This window comes from Scyliorhinus canicula, chromosome 16, assembly GCF_902713615.1.
Source record: "Scyliorhinus canicula chromosome 16, sScyCan1.1, whole genome shotgun sequence".
In the NCBI taxonomy this organism is placed as follows: domain Eukaryota; kingdom Metazoa; phylum Chordata; class Chondrichthyes; order Carcharhiniformes; family Scyliorhinidae; genus Scyliorhinus; species Scyliorhinus canicula.
In genome coordinates this window covers 199,543-214,517 of record NC_052161.1, presented here as the reverse complement: position 1 = coordinate 214,517, position 14,975 = coordinate 199,543, and the positions used below count along the sequence as shown (strand labels likewise).

Genomic DNA, 14,975 nt, shown 5'->3' with positions numbered 1-14,975 from the left:
CCGGTTTAAATTCACTACTGAGAACATTTATAATTCTGAATTCACCAAATGATCAAGTGATAATCTTTTCATGGCAGAGAGAACAACAGTACACCTGCTTGGTCTGGCTTCAGCTCCAACCAGAAAAACAGAGACACACCCAAGCTTTTCTCAAAGTGAAACTAAAAACAGACAGACAGCCCAGCTCTACCCACACTCTGACATCACTGCAGTAATAAACACCTATTTCTTAAAGGTACTCTCACATGACACATTGGTATTTAATGTTGAGAAAGGCATAGATATTAGGAAACTTGGGGAAATTAATAGTGATGTCTTGAGGAGTGTGCATATTGCAGAGAAGGAGGTGCTGGAAGTATTAAAGCGCATGCAGGTAGATAAATCCCCAAGACCTGATGAAATGTATCCCAGGAAATTGTGAGAGGCTAGGGAGGAAATTACAGAGATATTTGAATCTTCGACAGCCACAGGAGAGGTGCCTGAAGATTGGAGGATAGCAAATGTTGTGACTTTGTTTAAGAAGGGCCGCAGAGGAAAGCCTGGGAACAGTGGTTAGCACTGTTGCTTCACAGCTCCAGGGTCCCAGGTTCGATTCCCGACTTGGGTCACTGTCTGTGTGGAGTCTGCAAGTTCTCCCCGTGTCTGCGTGGGTTTCCTCCGGGTGCTCTGGTTTCCTCCCACAGTCCAAAGATGTACGAGGAGGGAGGGGTAGGATGGATTGGCCATGCTGAATTGCCCTTAGTGTCCAAAACGGTTAGATGGGGTTACTTGGATAGGGGGATAGGGTGGAGCTGCGGGCTTAAGTGAGGTGCTCTTCCCAATGGCCGGACCAGATTCGATGGGCTGAATGGCCTCCTCCACTGTAAATTCTATGATTCTATAGACCGGTGAGCCTAATGTCTGTGTTAGGCAAGTTGTTCTAAGGTAATCTGAGAGACAGGATCTACAGGCATTTAGAGAGGCAAGGACTGATTAGGGACAGTCAACATGGCTTTGTGAGTGAGAAATCATGTCTCACGAGTTTGACTGAGTTTTTTGAAGGGGTAACCAAGAAGGTAGATGAGGGCAGTGCAATCGACGTTGTCTATATGGACTTTAGCAAGGCTTTGACAAGGTACCACATGGTAAGTTGTTTTTTTATAAAATTAATTTAGAGTACCCAATTTTTTTTTCCAATTAAGGGGCCAATTCACCTACCCTGCTCATCTTTGGGTTGTGGGGGTGAAACTCGCGCAGACATGGGGAGAATGTGCAAACTCCACACTGACAGTGACCCGGGGCTGGGATCAAATCCGGATCCTCAGCGCCGTAGGCAGCAGTGCTAACCACTGGTTCACCGTGCCGCCCTCACATGGTAGGTTGTTGCATAAGATTAAATCTCATGGGATCCAGGGTGAGGTAGCCAATTTGATACAAAATTGGCTTGACGACAGAAGCCAGAGGAGGGTTATTTTTCAAACTGGAGGCCTGTGACCAGGGGTGTGCCTCAAAGATCAGTGCTGGGTCCACTGTTAATTGTTATTTATATTCATGATTTGGATGAGAATGTAGGAGGCATGGTTAGTAGGTTTGCAGATGACACCAAGAATGGTCGCATTGTGGATAGTGAAGAAGGTTATGTAAGATTGTAACAGGACCTTGACCAATTGGGCCAGTAGGCCGATGAATGGCAGATGGGGTTTAATTTGGATAAATGTGAGGTGATTTAATTTGGTAGATCAAATCAGTGCAGGACCTACTCAGTTAATGGTAGGGTGTTGGGGAGACTAAGAGAACAAAGAGATCGAGGGGTACAGGTTCATAGAGTCGCAGGTGGACAGGGTGGTGAAGAAGGCATTCAGCAGGCTGGGTTTCATTGGTCAGAATATTGAATACAGGAGTTAGGACGTCTTGTTGAAGTTGTACAAGACATTAGTCAGGCCACACATGGACTGTGTACAGTTCTGGTCACCCTATTATAGAAAAGATATTATTAAACTGGAAAGGGTGCAGAAAAGATTTATTACGATGCTACCGGGACTTAATGGTTTGGGTTATAAGGAGAGGCTGGATAGGCTGGGACCTTTTTCCCTGGAGCGTAGGAGGCTTAGGGGTGATCTTATTGAGATCTGTAAAATAATGAGGGGCATAGATAAGGTAGATAGTCAAGATCTTTTCCCAAAGGTAGAGGAGTCTAAAACTAGGATGGCGGGACTGTCATATGGGGCGGGATTCTCCCCTACCCAGCGGGGCGGGGGGTCCCGGCGTAGCGGAGTGGCGCCAACCACTCCGGCATCGGGCCTCCCCAAAGCTCCGGAATTCTCCGCACCTTTAGGGGCCAAGCCTTCACATTGAGGGGCTAGGCCCGTGCCGGAGTGGTTGGCACCACACCGACTGGCGCCCAAACCGGCTCCAGCGGCCTTTGACGCCTGCCGCCCGGCACTGGGGCTGTCCGAAAGGCCTTCGCCGGTTCGTGCATGCGCCGGTTCGTGCGTCACCACCGGCGCATGCACGCTGGGGGATTCTCTTCCGCCTCTGCCATGGTGGAGGCCGTGGCGGCGACGGAAGAAAAAGAGTGCCCCCACGGCACTGGCCTGCCCGCTGATCGGTGGGCCCCGATCGCGGGCCTGGCCACCGCGGTGGCACCCCCCAGGGTCCGATCGCTCCGCACCCCCCCAGGACCACGGGAGCCCGCTCCCGCCGTCGATCCCGCCGCCACCAGAGGTGGTTCAAACCACGGCGGCGGGAGAGGCCTCCCAGCGGTGGGACTTCGGCCCATCGCGGGCCGGAGAATCGCCGCAGGGGGCTCGCCGATCGGCGGGTGGTGTTTCCCGCCCCCGCCAATTCCCGGGTGGCGGACAATTTCTGCCACGGCGGGGGCGGGATTTTCGGCGGCCCCGGGCGATTCTCTAACCCTGCGGGGTGTCGGAGAATTTCGCCCATGAGGAGAGATTGACTAGGTCAGGATTGTTCTCGCTGAGTTCAGAAAAATGAGGGGGGATCTCATAGAGACTTATTGAATTCTAACGGGACTAGACAGGGTAGATGCAGGGAAGATGTTACCAATGGTGAGTGTGTCCAGAACCAGGGGCCACAGCCTGAGGATTCAGGGTAAACCATTTCAGACAGAGATAAGGAATTCATTACCACAGGAATAGTTGATGCTAAAACATTGAATATATTCACGACTGGGTGTAACACTTGGGGAGAATGGGATCAAAGGCTATGGGGAGAAAGCAGGATTAGGTTATTGAGTTGGATGATCAGTCATGATCGCGATGAATGGCGGAGCAGGCTCGAAGGGCCAAAAGACCTCCTCCTGCTCCTATCTTCTATGTATGTACTTATGTAGAGGCCATAGGTTTAAGGTGAGAGGGGATACTTACAAAAGGGTCCAGAGGGGCAAATTCTTCACAGAGAGGGTGGTGAGTGTCTGGAACGGGCTGCCAGAGGCAGTAGTAGAGGTGGGTACAATTTTGTCTTTTGAAAAGCATTTAGACAGTTATATGGGAAAGCTGGGTAGAGAGGAATATGGGCCAAATTTGGGCAAGTGGGACTAGCTTAGTGGTAAAAGCTGGACGGCTTCGTTAGGGCCGAAGGGCCTGTTTTCATGCTTTAAACCTCTAGGAGTCTATGACTCCAAATCTTCTATAGTACTAACTCCCAAACTTGAGCCCTCTGTCATCTGGAGACTGGTTTAGCAGAGGGCTAAATAGCTGGCTTTTAAAGCAGACCAAGCAGGCCAACAGCACGGTTCAATTCCCATACCAGCCTCCCCGAACAGGCGCCGGAATGTGGCGACTAGGGGCTTTTCACAGTAACTTCATTTGAAACCTACTTGTGACAATAAGTGATTTTCATTTCATTTCAAGTACAAGTACATGGAATGTCACCACCTTGAAGTTGCCATCCAAGTTCCAGACCATCCTGACTTAAACATATTTTGCAAAGTCAAAATCTTCCGACACCACTGGGGGAGTATCTTAGCCACATGAACTGTGGCGGTTCTCGAAGAAAACCCAGCTACCACCTTCTCATTTGCAGATAGGAAACTCAAAACTAGAGATGGGAAATAAATGCTGGACTTGCCAGCAACACACACATCCTGATAAAGAATTGAAGAAAAATTACTTCTTTTATTTTCTTCAAGAGTTTTTAACAAAACCATGGAATGATCAAGAAAATGCTGTGACTGTTCATAGAAACAGAACAAAATAGGAGCAGAATCAGGCCATTCAGCCTATTGGGTCTGCCCCTGTCCTCTGAAAGATCACACAACCTCGGACCAATTCCTCGCCTTATCCCCATAATCTCACTGAACCGTTTGACACAAAGTGGCAATTTAGCATGGCCAACTCACCTAACATAAGAACAAAAGAACGAGGAGCAGGAACAAACAAAGAACAAAGAAAAGTACAGCACAGGAACAGGCCCATCGGCCCTCCAAGCCCGTGCCGACCATGCTGCCGTCTAAACTAAAATCTTCTACACTTCCTGGGTCCGTACCCTTCTATTCCCATCCTATTCATGTATTTGTCAAGATGCCCCTTAAATGTCCCTATCATCCCTCCTTCCACCACCTCCTCCAGGCACCCACTACCCTCTGTGTAAAAAACTTGCCTCGTACATCTCCTCTAAATATTGCCCCTTGCACCTTAAACCTATGCCCCCTAGTAATTGACCCCTCTACCCTGGGGAAAACCCCAGCGTAGTGGGTGCCTGGAGTGGGCCATCTGGCCCTTCGAGCCTGCTCCGCCATTCAATGAGATCATGGCTGATCTTTTGTGGACTCAGCTCCATTTTCCGCCTCGAAAACCATAACCCTTAATCCCTTTATTCTGCAAAAAAAACTATCTATCCTTATCTTGAAAACATTTAATGAAGGAGCCTCAACTGCTTCACTGGGCAAGGAATTCCATAGATTCACAACCCTTTGGGTGAAGAAGTTCCTCCTCAACTCAGTCCTAAATCTACTTCTCCTTATTTTGAGGCTATGCCCCCTAGTTCTGCTTTTATCCGTCAGTGGAAACACCTCTCCCCATCTATCCTATCCATTCCCTTCATAATTTTATGTTTCCTAACCTTTGTTTTTTTCCATTTCTTTTTAACTGTCTTTAACCATTTATTTCTATTTTGTCTTACTGTATATATATCCCCCATGTTATCCCCCTTTCCTTTCCTTTTCTCCCCTTTGCATCTCCCTTCCCCTCTCTCCCACCCATGTCCCCCCTCCCCCACATCTACATCTGTCACAGTTTACCCTCTGATATTAATTTCTCTGCCATTTGGTCTTTCACATCTTTTGTTCTCTCTGGGGACTGAATTAGCACTCTTTCCCCTTGGTTTCTGTGGCTATGACTCATCTTTCTTTCCCCCACCCTACAGTATAAATATCTCCCACTTTCTATGTCTTTTAGCTTTGGCAAAGGGTCATCTGGACTCGAAACGTTAGCTATTCTCTCTCCCTACAGATGCTGCCAGACCTGCTGAGATTTTCCAGCATTTTCTCTTTCGTTTCAGATTCCAGCATCCGCAGTAATTTGCTTTGAGAAAAATAGGGAAGTCTTGCTAAAACTATACAAGGCACTAGGTAGCCCACACCTGGAATACTGTGAACGTTTGGTCCTCTTTTCTAAGGATAGCTATACTGGCATTGGAGGCAGTCCAGAGCAGGTTTACTAGATTGATCCAAAAAGACGAGGTGTTGGGCGTCTTGAAAAATATTAAGGTAGAGAAGTCCCCAGGGCCTGATGGGATCTACCCCAGAATACTGAAGGAGGCTAGAGAGGAAATTGCTGAGGCCTTGACAAAAATCTTTGTATCCTCACTGTCTTCAGGTGATGTCCCGGAGGACTGCAGAATAGCCAATGTTGTCCCTTTGTTTAAGAAGGGTAGCAAGGATAATCCAGGGAGCTACAGGCCGGTGAGCCTTACGTCAGTGGTAGGGAAATTACTGGAGAGAATTCTTCGAGACAGGATCTACTCCCATTTGGAAGCAAATGGATGTATTAATGAGAGGCAGCATGGATTTGTGAAGGGGAGGTCGTGTCTCACTAACTTGATAGAGTTTTTCGAAGAGGTCACAAAGATGATTGATGCAGGTAGGGGAGTGGATGTTGTCTATATGGACTTCAGTAAGGCCTTTGACAAGGTCCCTCATGGTAGACTGGTACAAAAGGTGAAGTCACACGGGATCAGGGGTGAGCTGGCAAGGCGGATACAGAACTGGCTAGGTCATAGAAGGCAGAGAGTAGCAATGGAAGGGTGCTTTTCTAATTGGAGGGCTGTTACTAGTGGTGTTCCACCGGGATCAGTGCTGGGAACTATGCTGTACATAGTATATATAAATGATTTGGAGGAAAATGTAACTGGTCTGATTAGCAAGTTTGCAGACAACACAAAGGTTGGTGGAATTGCGGATAGCGATGAGGACTGTCAGAGGATACAGCAGGATTTAGATCGTTTGGAGACTTGGGCAGAGAGATGGCAGATGGAGTTTAATCGGGACAAATGTGAGGTAATTTTGGAAGGTCTAATGCAGGTAGGGAATATACAGTGAATGGTAGAACCCTCAGAGTATTGACAGTCAGAGAAATCTAGGTGTACAGGTCCACAGGTCACTGAAAGGGGCAATACAGGTGGAGAAGGTGGTCAAGAAGGCATATGGCATGCTTGCCTTCATTGGCCGGGGCATTGAGTATAAGAATTGGCAAGTCATTTTGCAGCTGTATAGAACCTTAGTTGGGCCACACTTGGAGTATAGTGTTCAATTCTGGTCGCCACACTACCAGAAGGATGTGGTGACGTTAGAGAGGGTGCAGAAGAGAGTTACCAGGATGTTGCCTGGTATGGAGGGCATTAGTTATGAGGAGCGGTTGAGTAAACTCGGTTTGTTCTCACTGGAACAACGGAGGTTGAGGGGCGAACTGATAGAGGTCTACAAAATTATGAGGGGCATAGAGAGAGTGGATAGGAAGAGGCTTTTCCCCAGGGTAGAGGGGTCAATTACTGGGGGGGGGGCATAGGTTTAAGGTGTGAGGGACATGCGAGTAGATGTACGAGGCAGGTTTTCTACACAGAGGGTAGTGGGTGCCTGGAACTCGCTGCCGGAGGAGGTGGTGGAGGCAGGGACGATAGTGACATTTAAGGGGCATCTTGCCATATACATGAATAGGATAGGAATAGAGGGATATGGACCCAGGAAGTGTAGAAGATTGTAGTTTAGTCGGGCAGCATGGTCGGCACGGGCTTGGAGGGCCGAAGGGCCTGTTCCTGTGCTGTACTTTTCTTTGTTCTTTGGTCTTTGATCTCGGGTATGGAGGGATTTTTTATGAGGCGAGGCTGAGTAGGTTGGACCTGTGCACATTGCAGTTTAGAAGAATGAGAGACGACTTTATTGAGACATATCGGATTCTCAAGGGGCTTGACAGGGTCGATACTGAGATGTTGGGTCGGATTTACCAGCTGGTTTCCTGGTAACAAGGGGTGCAGTCAATGGGACATTCCGTTGATTATGGCGGGACTGATGGATCTCGACGGCGGGCTGTCTCCACCACTGAAAAACAGGTGGCGGGTTAGTGGGTAAATCCCGCCCGTTGTTTCCCCTTGTGGGAGAGGCTGGCCGCTGACGTCACCGCCGGCGCATGCGCCGACCGGCGAAAGCCTTTTGGCCAGCCCCGCTGCCGGGCGGCGGGCCTGAAAGGCCGGTGGCGCCGGTTTTTTGCGCCAGTCTTCTGGTGCCAACCGCTCCGGCACGGGGCTAGCCCCCAAAGGTGCGGAGAATTCCCCACCTTTGGGGCGGCCCGACCCCGGAGTGGTTGGCGCCACTCCCCTACGCCGGGACCCCCCGTCACACCGGGTAGGGGAGAATCCCGCCCCAGGTGTCTGCGGTTCATTTGGCTCAACCAAGGACCTCGGGTAATTTAAAATAAGGTCAAATTTTATTTGTGTTGCGACTCCGGGTAAAGTGGGGCTGGAATTGACCGCACGCGAGCCCAAAGGGTCATGACAGAATCATTAAGGGAATCAAGGGGCTGGATTCTCTGCAACCCCGTACCGCAATCGCGCCGGCACGGGGGCAGAGAATCTAGTTTCACACCGTAATCGGGCCGGACGCCAGGTCGGCGGTTCTCTGGGCCCCATAAATCGGCATGACCCCGGATTACACCGCACCACCGGGGGGCCATTGCCAGAGGCCCGCCCATCAATCCTCCGCTCCCGACCGGCTCAGTTCCCGACGGCGTTGATCGAACCACCTATTGCCGTTCGGGATGCTCCAGGGCCGCCCTGGTCGGGGTCAGGCAAATCGGCGACCGGGGGGGCCTTATAGGCAGCCAGCGATTAACTGTGAAGGGGTTGAGGCTTGGCGGGGGTAGCCGATCGGGATGGATCTCTTTTTTCGGTGTGGCCCCACGGTCCGAGTGTGCCATGAAGCTCGGCGCGGCCACTGGGGGTCGCCGCCGTGCGCAGACTCCGACCTAGAAGTGCGGTGGCCCCTATCTGCAGATTCACGCCAGGTCCCTGCTGGCCCCTGCAGTGCATTGAATTTGTTCAACTTTTTGGAAGGAATTTCTGGAGTAAAACTCCACTGTACTTCCTGGCGCAGCCAGCCCCTGAACACCGACCCCATGTTGGGTCGGGGCTGGCGGGTGGAAGATGTCCCCCGCGCATGCGCGGGTTGGCCGGGCGCCCATTCGGCGCTGCGTAACGAGGCTGGAGCGGCGTGAACCGCTCCAGCGCAGTGCTGGCCCCCTATGGGGGCCAGAATAGGTCGTGCCCGGGCCCTGTTTGCGCCGTCGTGAAAGGCGACGGTGTTCACGACGACGCGAACACTTGGCCTCCATATCAGAGAATTGCCCCCCTGTTTCATTTTGGGAGAATCCAGCCTGGAGTTTGGAGATCAGGCAGGAGAGTGGATTGAGGATTTTCATGTCAGATCAGTCATGGTCTCATTAAATGGAAAGCAGACTCGATGGGCTGAATGGTCTACTTCTAGAGAAGCTGGGCCGTTTTCATTTAATAAAAGGGAGATTTAATTGAAATGTTCAAATTTTCTGTAGATTTTGATAGCCTTTGTAAGCATTGGAGTTTGTTTGGAACGTGTCTGACCAAAACCACCGGGGGAAGCAAAATCACCTAAATATTTGAAAGAAAAGTCACTAAGTGTCATGGAAAGATCGGTTTTATCTTGCCATGGGGAATGGAATGAAGAAAATATATTTTTCGGCAAGCAGGCACAAATATGATGAGCTGAATAGCCTCTTTCTGTGCTGCAAAACTCAACTGATAATTCAGTTTCTCAGCACTAAATTGGATTACATACATTACTTAACTTAAAAGATTGGATGAAAAAAGTTTAAGCTCCAAAAACAGGTGAATTATCAGGCGACATTAATAGTATTAATAGCTTCTAGATTCCAAGAACAAAGAAAGAAAATTACAGCACAGGAACAGGCCCTTCGGCCCTCCCAGCCTGCGCCGATCCAGATCCTTTATCTAAACCTGTCTCCTATTTTCCAAGGTCTACTTCCCTCTGTTCCCGCCCATTCATATACCTGTCTAGATGCTTCTTAAATGATGCTATCGTGCCCGCCTCTACCACCTCCGCTGGTAAAGCGTTCCAGGCACCCACCACCCTCTGCGTAAAAAACTTTCCACGCACATCTCCCTTAAACTTTCCCCCTCTCACCTTGAAATCGTGACCCCTTGTAACTGACACCCCCACTCTTGGGAAAAGCATGTTGCTATCCACCCTGTCCATACCTCTCATAATTTTGTAGACCTCAATCAGGTCCCCCCTCAACCTCCGTCTTTCCAACGAAAACAATCCTAATCTACTCAACCTTTCTTCATAGCTAGCACCCTCATACCAGGCAACATCCTGGTGAACCTCCTCTGCACCCTCTCCAAGGCATCCACATCCTTCTGGTAATGTGGCGACCAGAACTGCACGCAGTATTCCAAATGTGGCCGAACCAATGTCCTATACAACTGTAACATGACCTGCCAACTCTTGTACTCAATACCCCGTCCGATGAAAGCAAGCATGCTGTATGCCTTCTTGACCACTCTAGCAACCTGCGTTGCCACCTTCAGGGTACAATGGACCTGAACTCCCGGATATCTCTGCACATCAATTTTCCACAAGACCCTTCTATTGACCATATAGTCCGCTCTTGAATTTGATCTTCCAAAATGCATCACCTCGCATTTGCCTGGATTGAACTCCATCTGCCATTTCTCTGCCCAACTCTCCAACAGCTTATCATCACCAGAGAAACTGCTTCTCATATTTCACTCTCAACTCTTTTTAATTATGTCTTTGAGAAATAGTTTAAAATATCTTGTACTAACATTGCTGTTTTAATTTTTTGTAATAGAGGAGAAATACATCACTGTGCAGCCATATGCCAACCAGGGCAAAGATGAGATTGGCTTTGAAAAAGGTGTTGTGGTGGAGGTCATACAGAGGAATTTGGAAGGCTGGTGGTTTATCAGGTAAGCTTTGTTTCACAGCTGCATTGTGCAGTTCATGTCTTTTATATGATGCTGTGAATATCTAGATTCTTTACACAGAGATATGGATATCATGAAACAATATAAATACAATAGTGCATATCTAAAGTGCCTTTGTGAACTCAGGTGATCCCAAAGCGCTTAATTCAATTAAGTACTTTTGGCATGTAGTAATGCAGTAAATGGTCAGTTTCAAGCGTCAGGTATACGATTTTCAACAAATAAGATCTTTAGGAACAGAAGGAAGCCATGTGAGCCCTCAAGCCAGCTCCACCATTTAATATGGTCACAGCTCATCATTGCTTTCCCTTTTCAACCTGCTGCGCATATTCCTCAACATCCCAGAGGCTAGCAGGCTGCCAATGTTCATCATTTGAGACATTGACTCGGAAATATGCTGAGTCAAAAGTAGCCTGTGGGTAATGGCTGCCCCTATCAGACCATTGCTCGCGCATACCCGTGCCTAAGTCCGCAATGTGACAAGTGCCCAGTCTACCTCAAATTATCCTGAAAGGGTACGGCATGCCAAAAATTTGAAGAAAGCCACTTCACAAGTCTACTGAGCAGGAGCAAATCGAGTGATATTTTCTACTAACAAGATGCTGCCGTCAAGCCAAAAAGATGTCCTGTCTGCCACACAAATGAGTAATGTGGTATATGAATTTCAGTGTCTGGGAAAATTCAGGATAAGCAGGTCATATTCCAACAAGTAGCAGATCACATCAAACAGGCTGCGTGCAATAAGCAGAGTGCTGACTGTACTCAAGCAGCCCGTGCTTGTAAAAATATGTGCTAAGAATTACACTAACAACCAATTTAATATTATCAGTCAGGCCAGCAAAATAGCGACCTGGGGATTGGGAGAAGTTTATAATTCAGCAAAGAAGGACGGAGGGACTGATTAAGAGGGAAAGTAGAGTATGAGAGTAAACTGTGGGGGACCATGAAAACTACCAGTAAAAGTTGTTATCGGTATGTGAAGACAAAAAGATTGGTGAAGACAAATGTAGGTCCCTTACAGACAGAAAAAGAGGAATTTATAATGGGGAACAAATAAATGACTGAGCAACTAAACACATACTTTGGTTCTGTCCTTCACAAATGAGAACACAAATCAGACACCAGAAATGTTGGGGGACACAGGGTTTAGTGAGAGGGAGGAACTGAAGGAGATCAATATCAGTAGAGAACTGGTGATGGGAAAATTAATGGGCTTAGAGGCTGATAAATCCCCAGAACCTGATAATCTACATCCCAGAGTACTTAAGGAAGTGGCTCTAGAAATAGTGGATGCATTGGTGGTTATCTTCCAGGATTCTATAGACACTGGAACAGTCCCTGCAGATTGGAGAGTGGCTAATGTAACTCCACTATTTAAAAAAGGAGGTAGAGAGAAAACGGAATTATCGACCAGTCAGCCTGCCATCAGTAGTGGGGAAAATGCTAGAGGCCATTATAAAAGATTTAATAGCAGAATGCTTGGAAAACTGGTGACCCTTGCATGTGAGCAGGCCATTCCATCACACGGTTCCACCGAATTCTTGGGATGGCGGGGGGGGGTGATGGAGCAGAGGGGGGGGGGCCCCGGAGCAGTAAGCGCTGGCATAACTGGGGTCCCTGGCCCAAGCCAACTCCACCATCTGCCCATCTACCCCCACCCCCTGCACCACCTCTGCAGCCAGCCCAGCCCATCCCTCACACCAGTCTGACAAAGCAGAGACTGGTTGAAACATTGTGAACAGGTGTTTATTGTGAAATGGTGAACATATATATACAAGTTTGTGCCCCAGCCCCTAACGCTATACTATGTGCTGCACCCGTGCCAGCTTTAAAAAAATTAATTTAGAGTACCCAATTCATATTTTCCAATTAAGGGGCAATTTAGTGTGGCCAATCCACCTAACCTGCATATCTTTGGGTTGTGGGGCGGAACCCACACAAACACGGGGAGAATGTACAAACTCCACACGAACAGTGACCCAGGGCCGGGATCGAACCTGGGACCTCGGTGCCGTGAGGCACCAGTGCTAACCACTGCACCACCATGCTGCCCAACACCTGTGCCAACTTAACGGGTGTCTACTTTTCTGGCCTTACAGGCCCTAACGCTACGTCAAGGTAGATCCCCAGGCGGTGCATCAAGAGTGGAGGCGGCCTGCTGTGATATCCATCCTGTGGCCTGGGGCCCCTTTGACTGCCGTCTTCTGGGGCGACTGGGCCCGGTCGCTGCTCGGGTGCCCCGGGTGGCGTGGTGCCGCCCTGTTCTGCCCGGTGTCCATCAGATGCGCCAGGTACAGGAGTGGGGGAGTCCGACGCATGGTGATGTTCCGGCACCTCCCTCGCAGGAATCACTGGCAAGGGTCTCATTGCCTTCTCTTCCCTCGGGGTGCCCAATGAGCCCCGGCTACTCCATAGGATGGGGAAGCGGGAGGAGCTAACTCCTGAGCCTTCCTCGCCACCTGGGGTTAGCAGTCTTGGGAGTGCTGAGGGAGTGCTGCACTGTCAGAGGGTCAGTGCTGAGGGAGTGCTGCACTGTCAGAGGGTCAGTACTGAGGGAGTGCCGCACTGCCAGAGAGTCAGTACTGAGGGAGTGCTGCACTGTCAGAGGGTCAGTACTGAGAGAGTGCCGCGCTGTCAGAGGGTCAGTACTGAGGGAGTGCCGCACTGTCAGAGGGTCAGTACTGAGGGAGTGCTGCACTGTCAGAGGGTCAGTACTGAGGGAGTGCCGCACTGTCAGAGGGTCAGTACTGAGGGAGCGCCGCACTGTCAGAGGGTCAGTACTGAGGGAGTGCTGCACTGTCAGAGGGTCAGTACTGAGGGAGTGCTACACTGTCAGAGGGTCAGTACTGAGAGAGTGCTGCACTGTCAGAGGGTCAGTACTGAGGGAGTGCCGCACTGTCAGAGGGTCAGTACTGAGGGAGTGCCGCACTGTCAGAGGGTCAGTACTGAGGGAGTGCCGCACTGTCAGAGGGTCAGTACTGAGGGAGTGCCGCACTGTCAGAGGGTCAGTACTGAGGGAGTGCTGCACTGTCAGAGGGTCAGTACTGAGGGAGTGCCGCACTGTCAGAGGGTCAGTACTGAGGGAGTGCTGCACTGTCAGAGGGTCAGTACTGAGGGAGTGCTGCACTGTCAGAGGGTCAGTACTGAGGGAGTGCTGCACTGTCAGAGGGTCAGTACTGAGGGAGTGCCGCACTGTCAGACGGTCAGTACTGAGGGAGTGCCGCACTGTCAGAGGGTCAGTACTGAGGGAGTGCTGCACTGTCAGAGGGTCAGTACTGAGGGAGTGCCGCACTGTCAGAGGGTCAGTACTGAGGGAGTGCCGCACTGTCAGAGGGTCAGTACTGAGGGAGTGCCGCACTGTCAGAGGGTCAGTACTGAGGGAGTGCCGCACTGTCAGAGGGTCAGTACTGAGATTTTTTACACGTACATAAAAGGCAAGAGGGTAGCCAGGGAAAGGGTTGGCCCACTGAAGGATAGGCAAGGGAATCTATGTGTGGAGCCAGAGGAAATGGGTGAGGTACTAAATGAATACTTTTCATCAGTATTCACCAAAGAGAAGGAATTGGTGGATGTTGAGTCTGGAGAAGGGTGTGTAGATAGCCTGGGTCACATTGAGATCCAAAAAGACGAGGTCTTGAAAAATATTACGGTAGATAAGTCCCCAGGGCCTGATGGGACATAAGCCGGAATACTGAAGGAGGCTAGAGAAGAAATTGGTGAGGCCTTGACAGAAATCTTTGGATCCTCACTGTCTTCACGTGATGTCCCGGAGGACTGGGGAATAGCCAATGTTGTTCCTGTGTTTAAGAAGAGTAGCAAGGATAATCCAGGGAACTACAGGCCGGTGAGCCTTACATCAGTGGTAGGGAAATTACTGGAGAGAATTCTTTGAGACAGGATATATTCCCATTTGGAAGCAAATGGACATATTAGCGAGAGGCATCACGGTTTTGTGAAGGGGAGGTTGTGTCTCACTAACTTGATAGAGTTTTTCGAAGAGGTCACAAAGATGATTGACCAGGTAGGGCAGTGGATGTTGTCTATATGAACTTCAGTAATGCCTTTGACAAGGTCCCTCATGGCAGACTGGTACAAAAGGTGAAGTCACACGGGATCAGGGGTGAGCTGGATACAGAACTGGCTAGGTTATAGAAGGCAGAGAGGAGTAATGGAAGGGTGTCAGTACTGAGGGAGTGCCGCACTGTCAGACGGTCAGTACTGAGGGAGTGCCGCACTGTCAGAGGGTCAGTACTGAGGGAGTGCCGCACTGTCAGAGGGTCAGTACTGAGGGAGTGCCGCACTGTCAGAGGGTCAGTACTGAGGGAGTGCCGCACTGTCAGAGGGTCAGTACTGAGGGAGTGCCGCACTGTCAGACGGTCAGTACTGAGGGAGTGCCGCACTGTCAGAGGGTCAGTACTGAGGGAGTGCCGCACTGTCAGAGGGTCAGTACTGAGGGAGTGCTGCACTGTCAGCGGGTCAGT

The 14,975-nt window shown here is 49.8% G+C and overlaps 1 protein-coding gene across 3 annotated transcripts in view; it reads left to right on the top strand.

Annotated features, from left to right (window-relative positions):
- sh3pxd2aa (SH3 and PX domains 2Aa) overlaps window positions 1-14,975 on the top strand; it is a 367,257-nt gene that overhangs the window by 293,163 nt on the left and 59,119 nt on the right. For all 3 annotated transcript variants that reach the window (XM_038822069.1, XM_038822070.1, XM_038822068.1), the window contains one exon: window positions 10,359-10,476. In XM_038822069.1, the coding sequence (XP_038677997.1) occupies window positions 10,359-10,476 (118 nt within the window). The remainder of the gene's footprint in view (window positions 1-10,358; window positions 10,477-14,975) is intronic.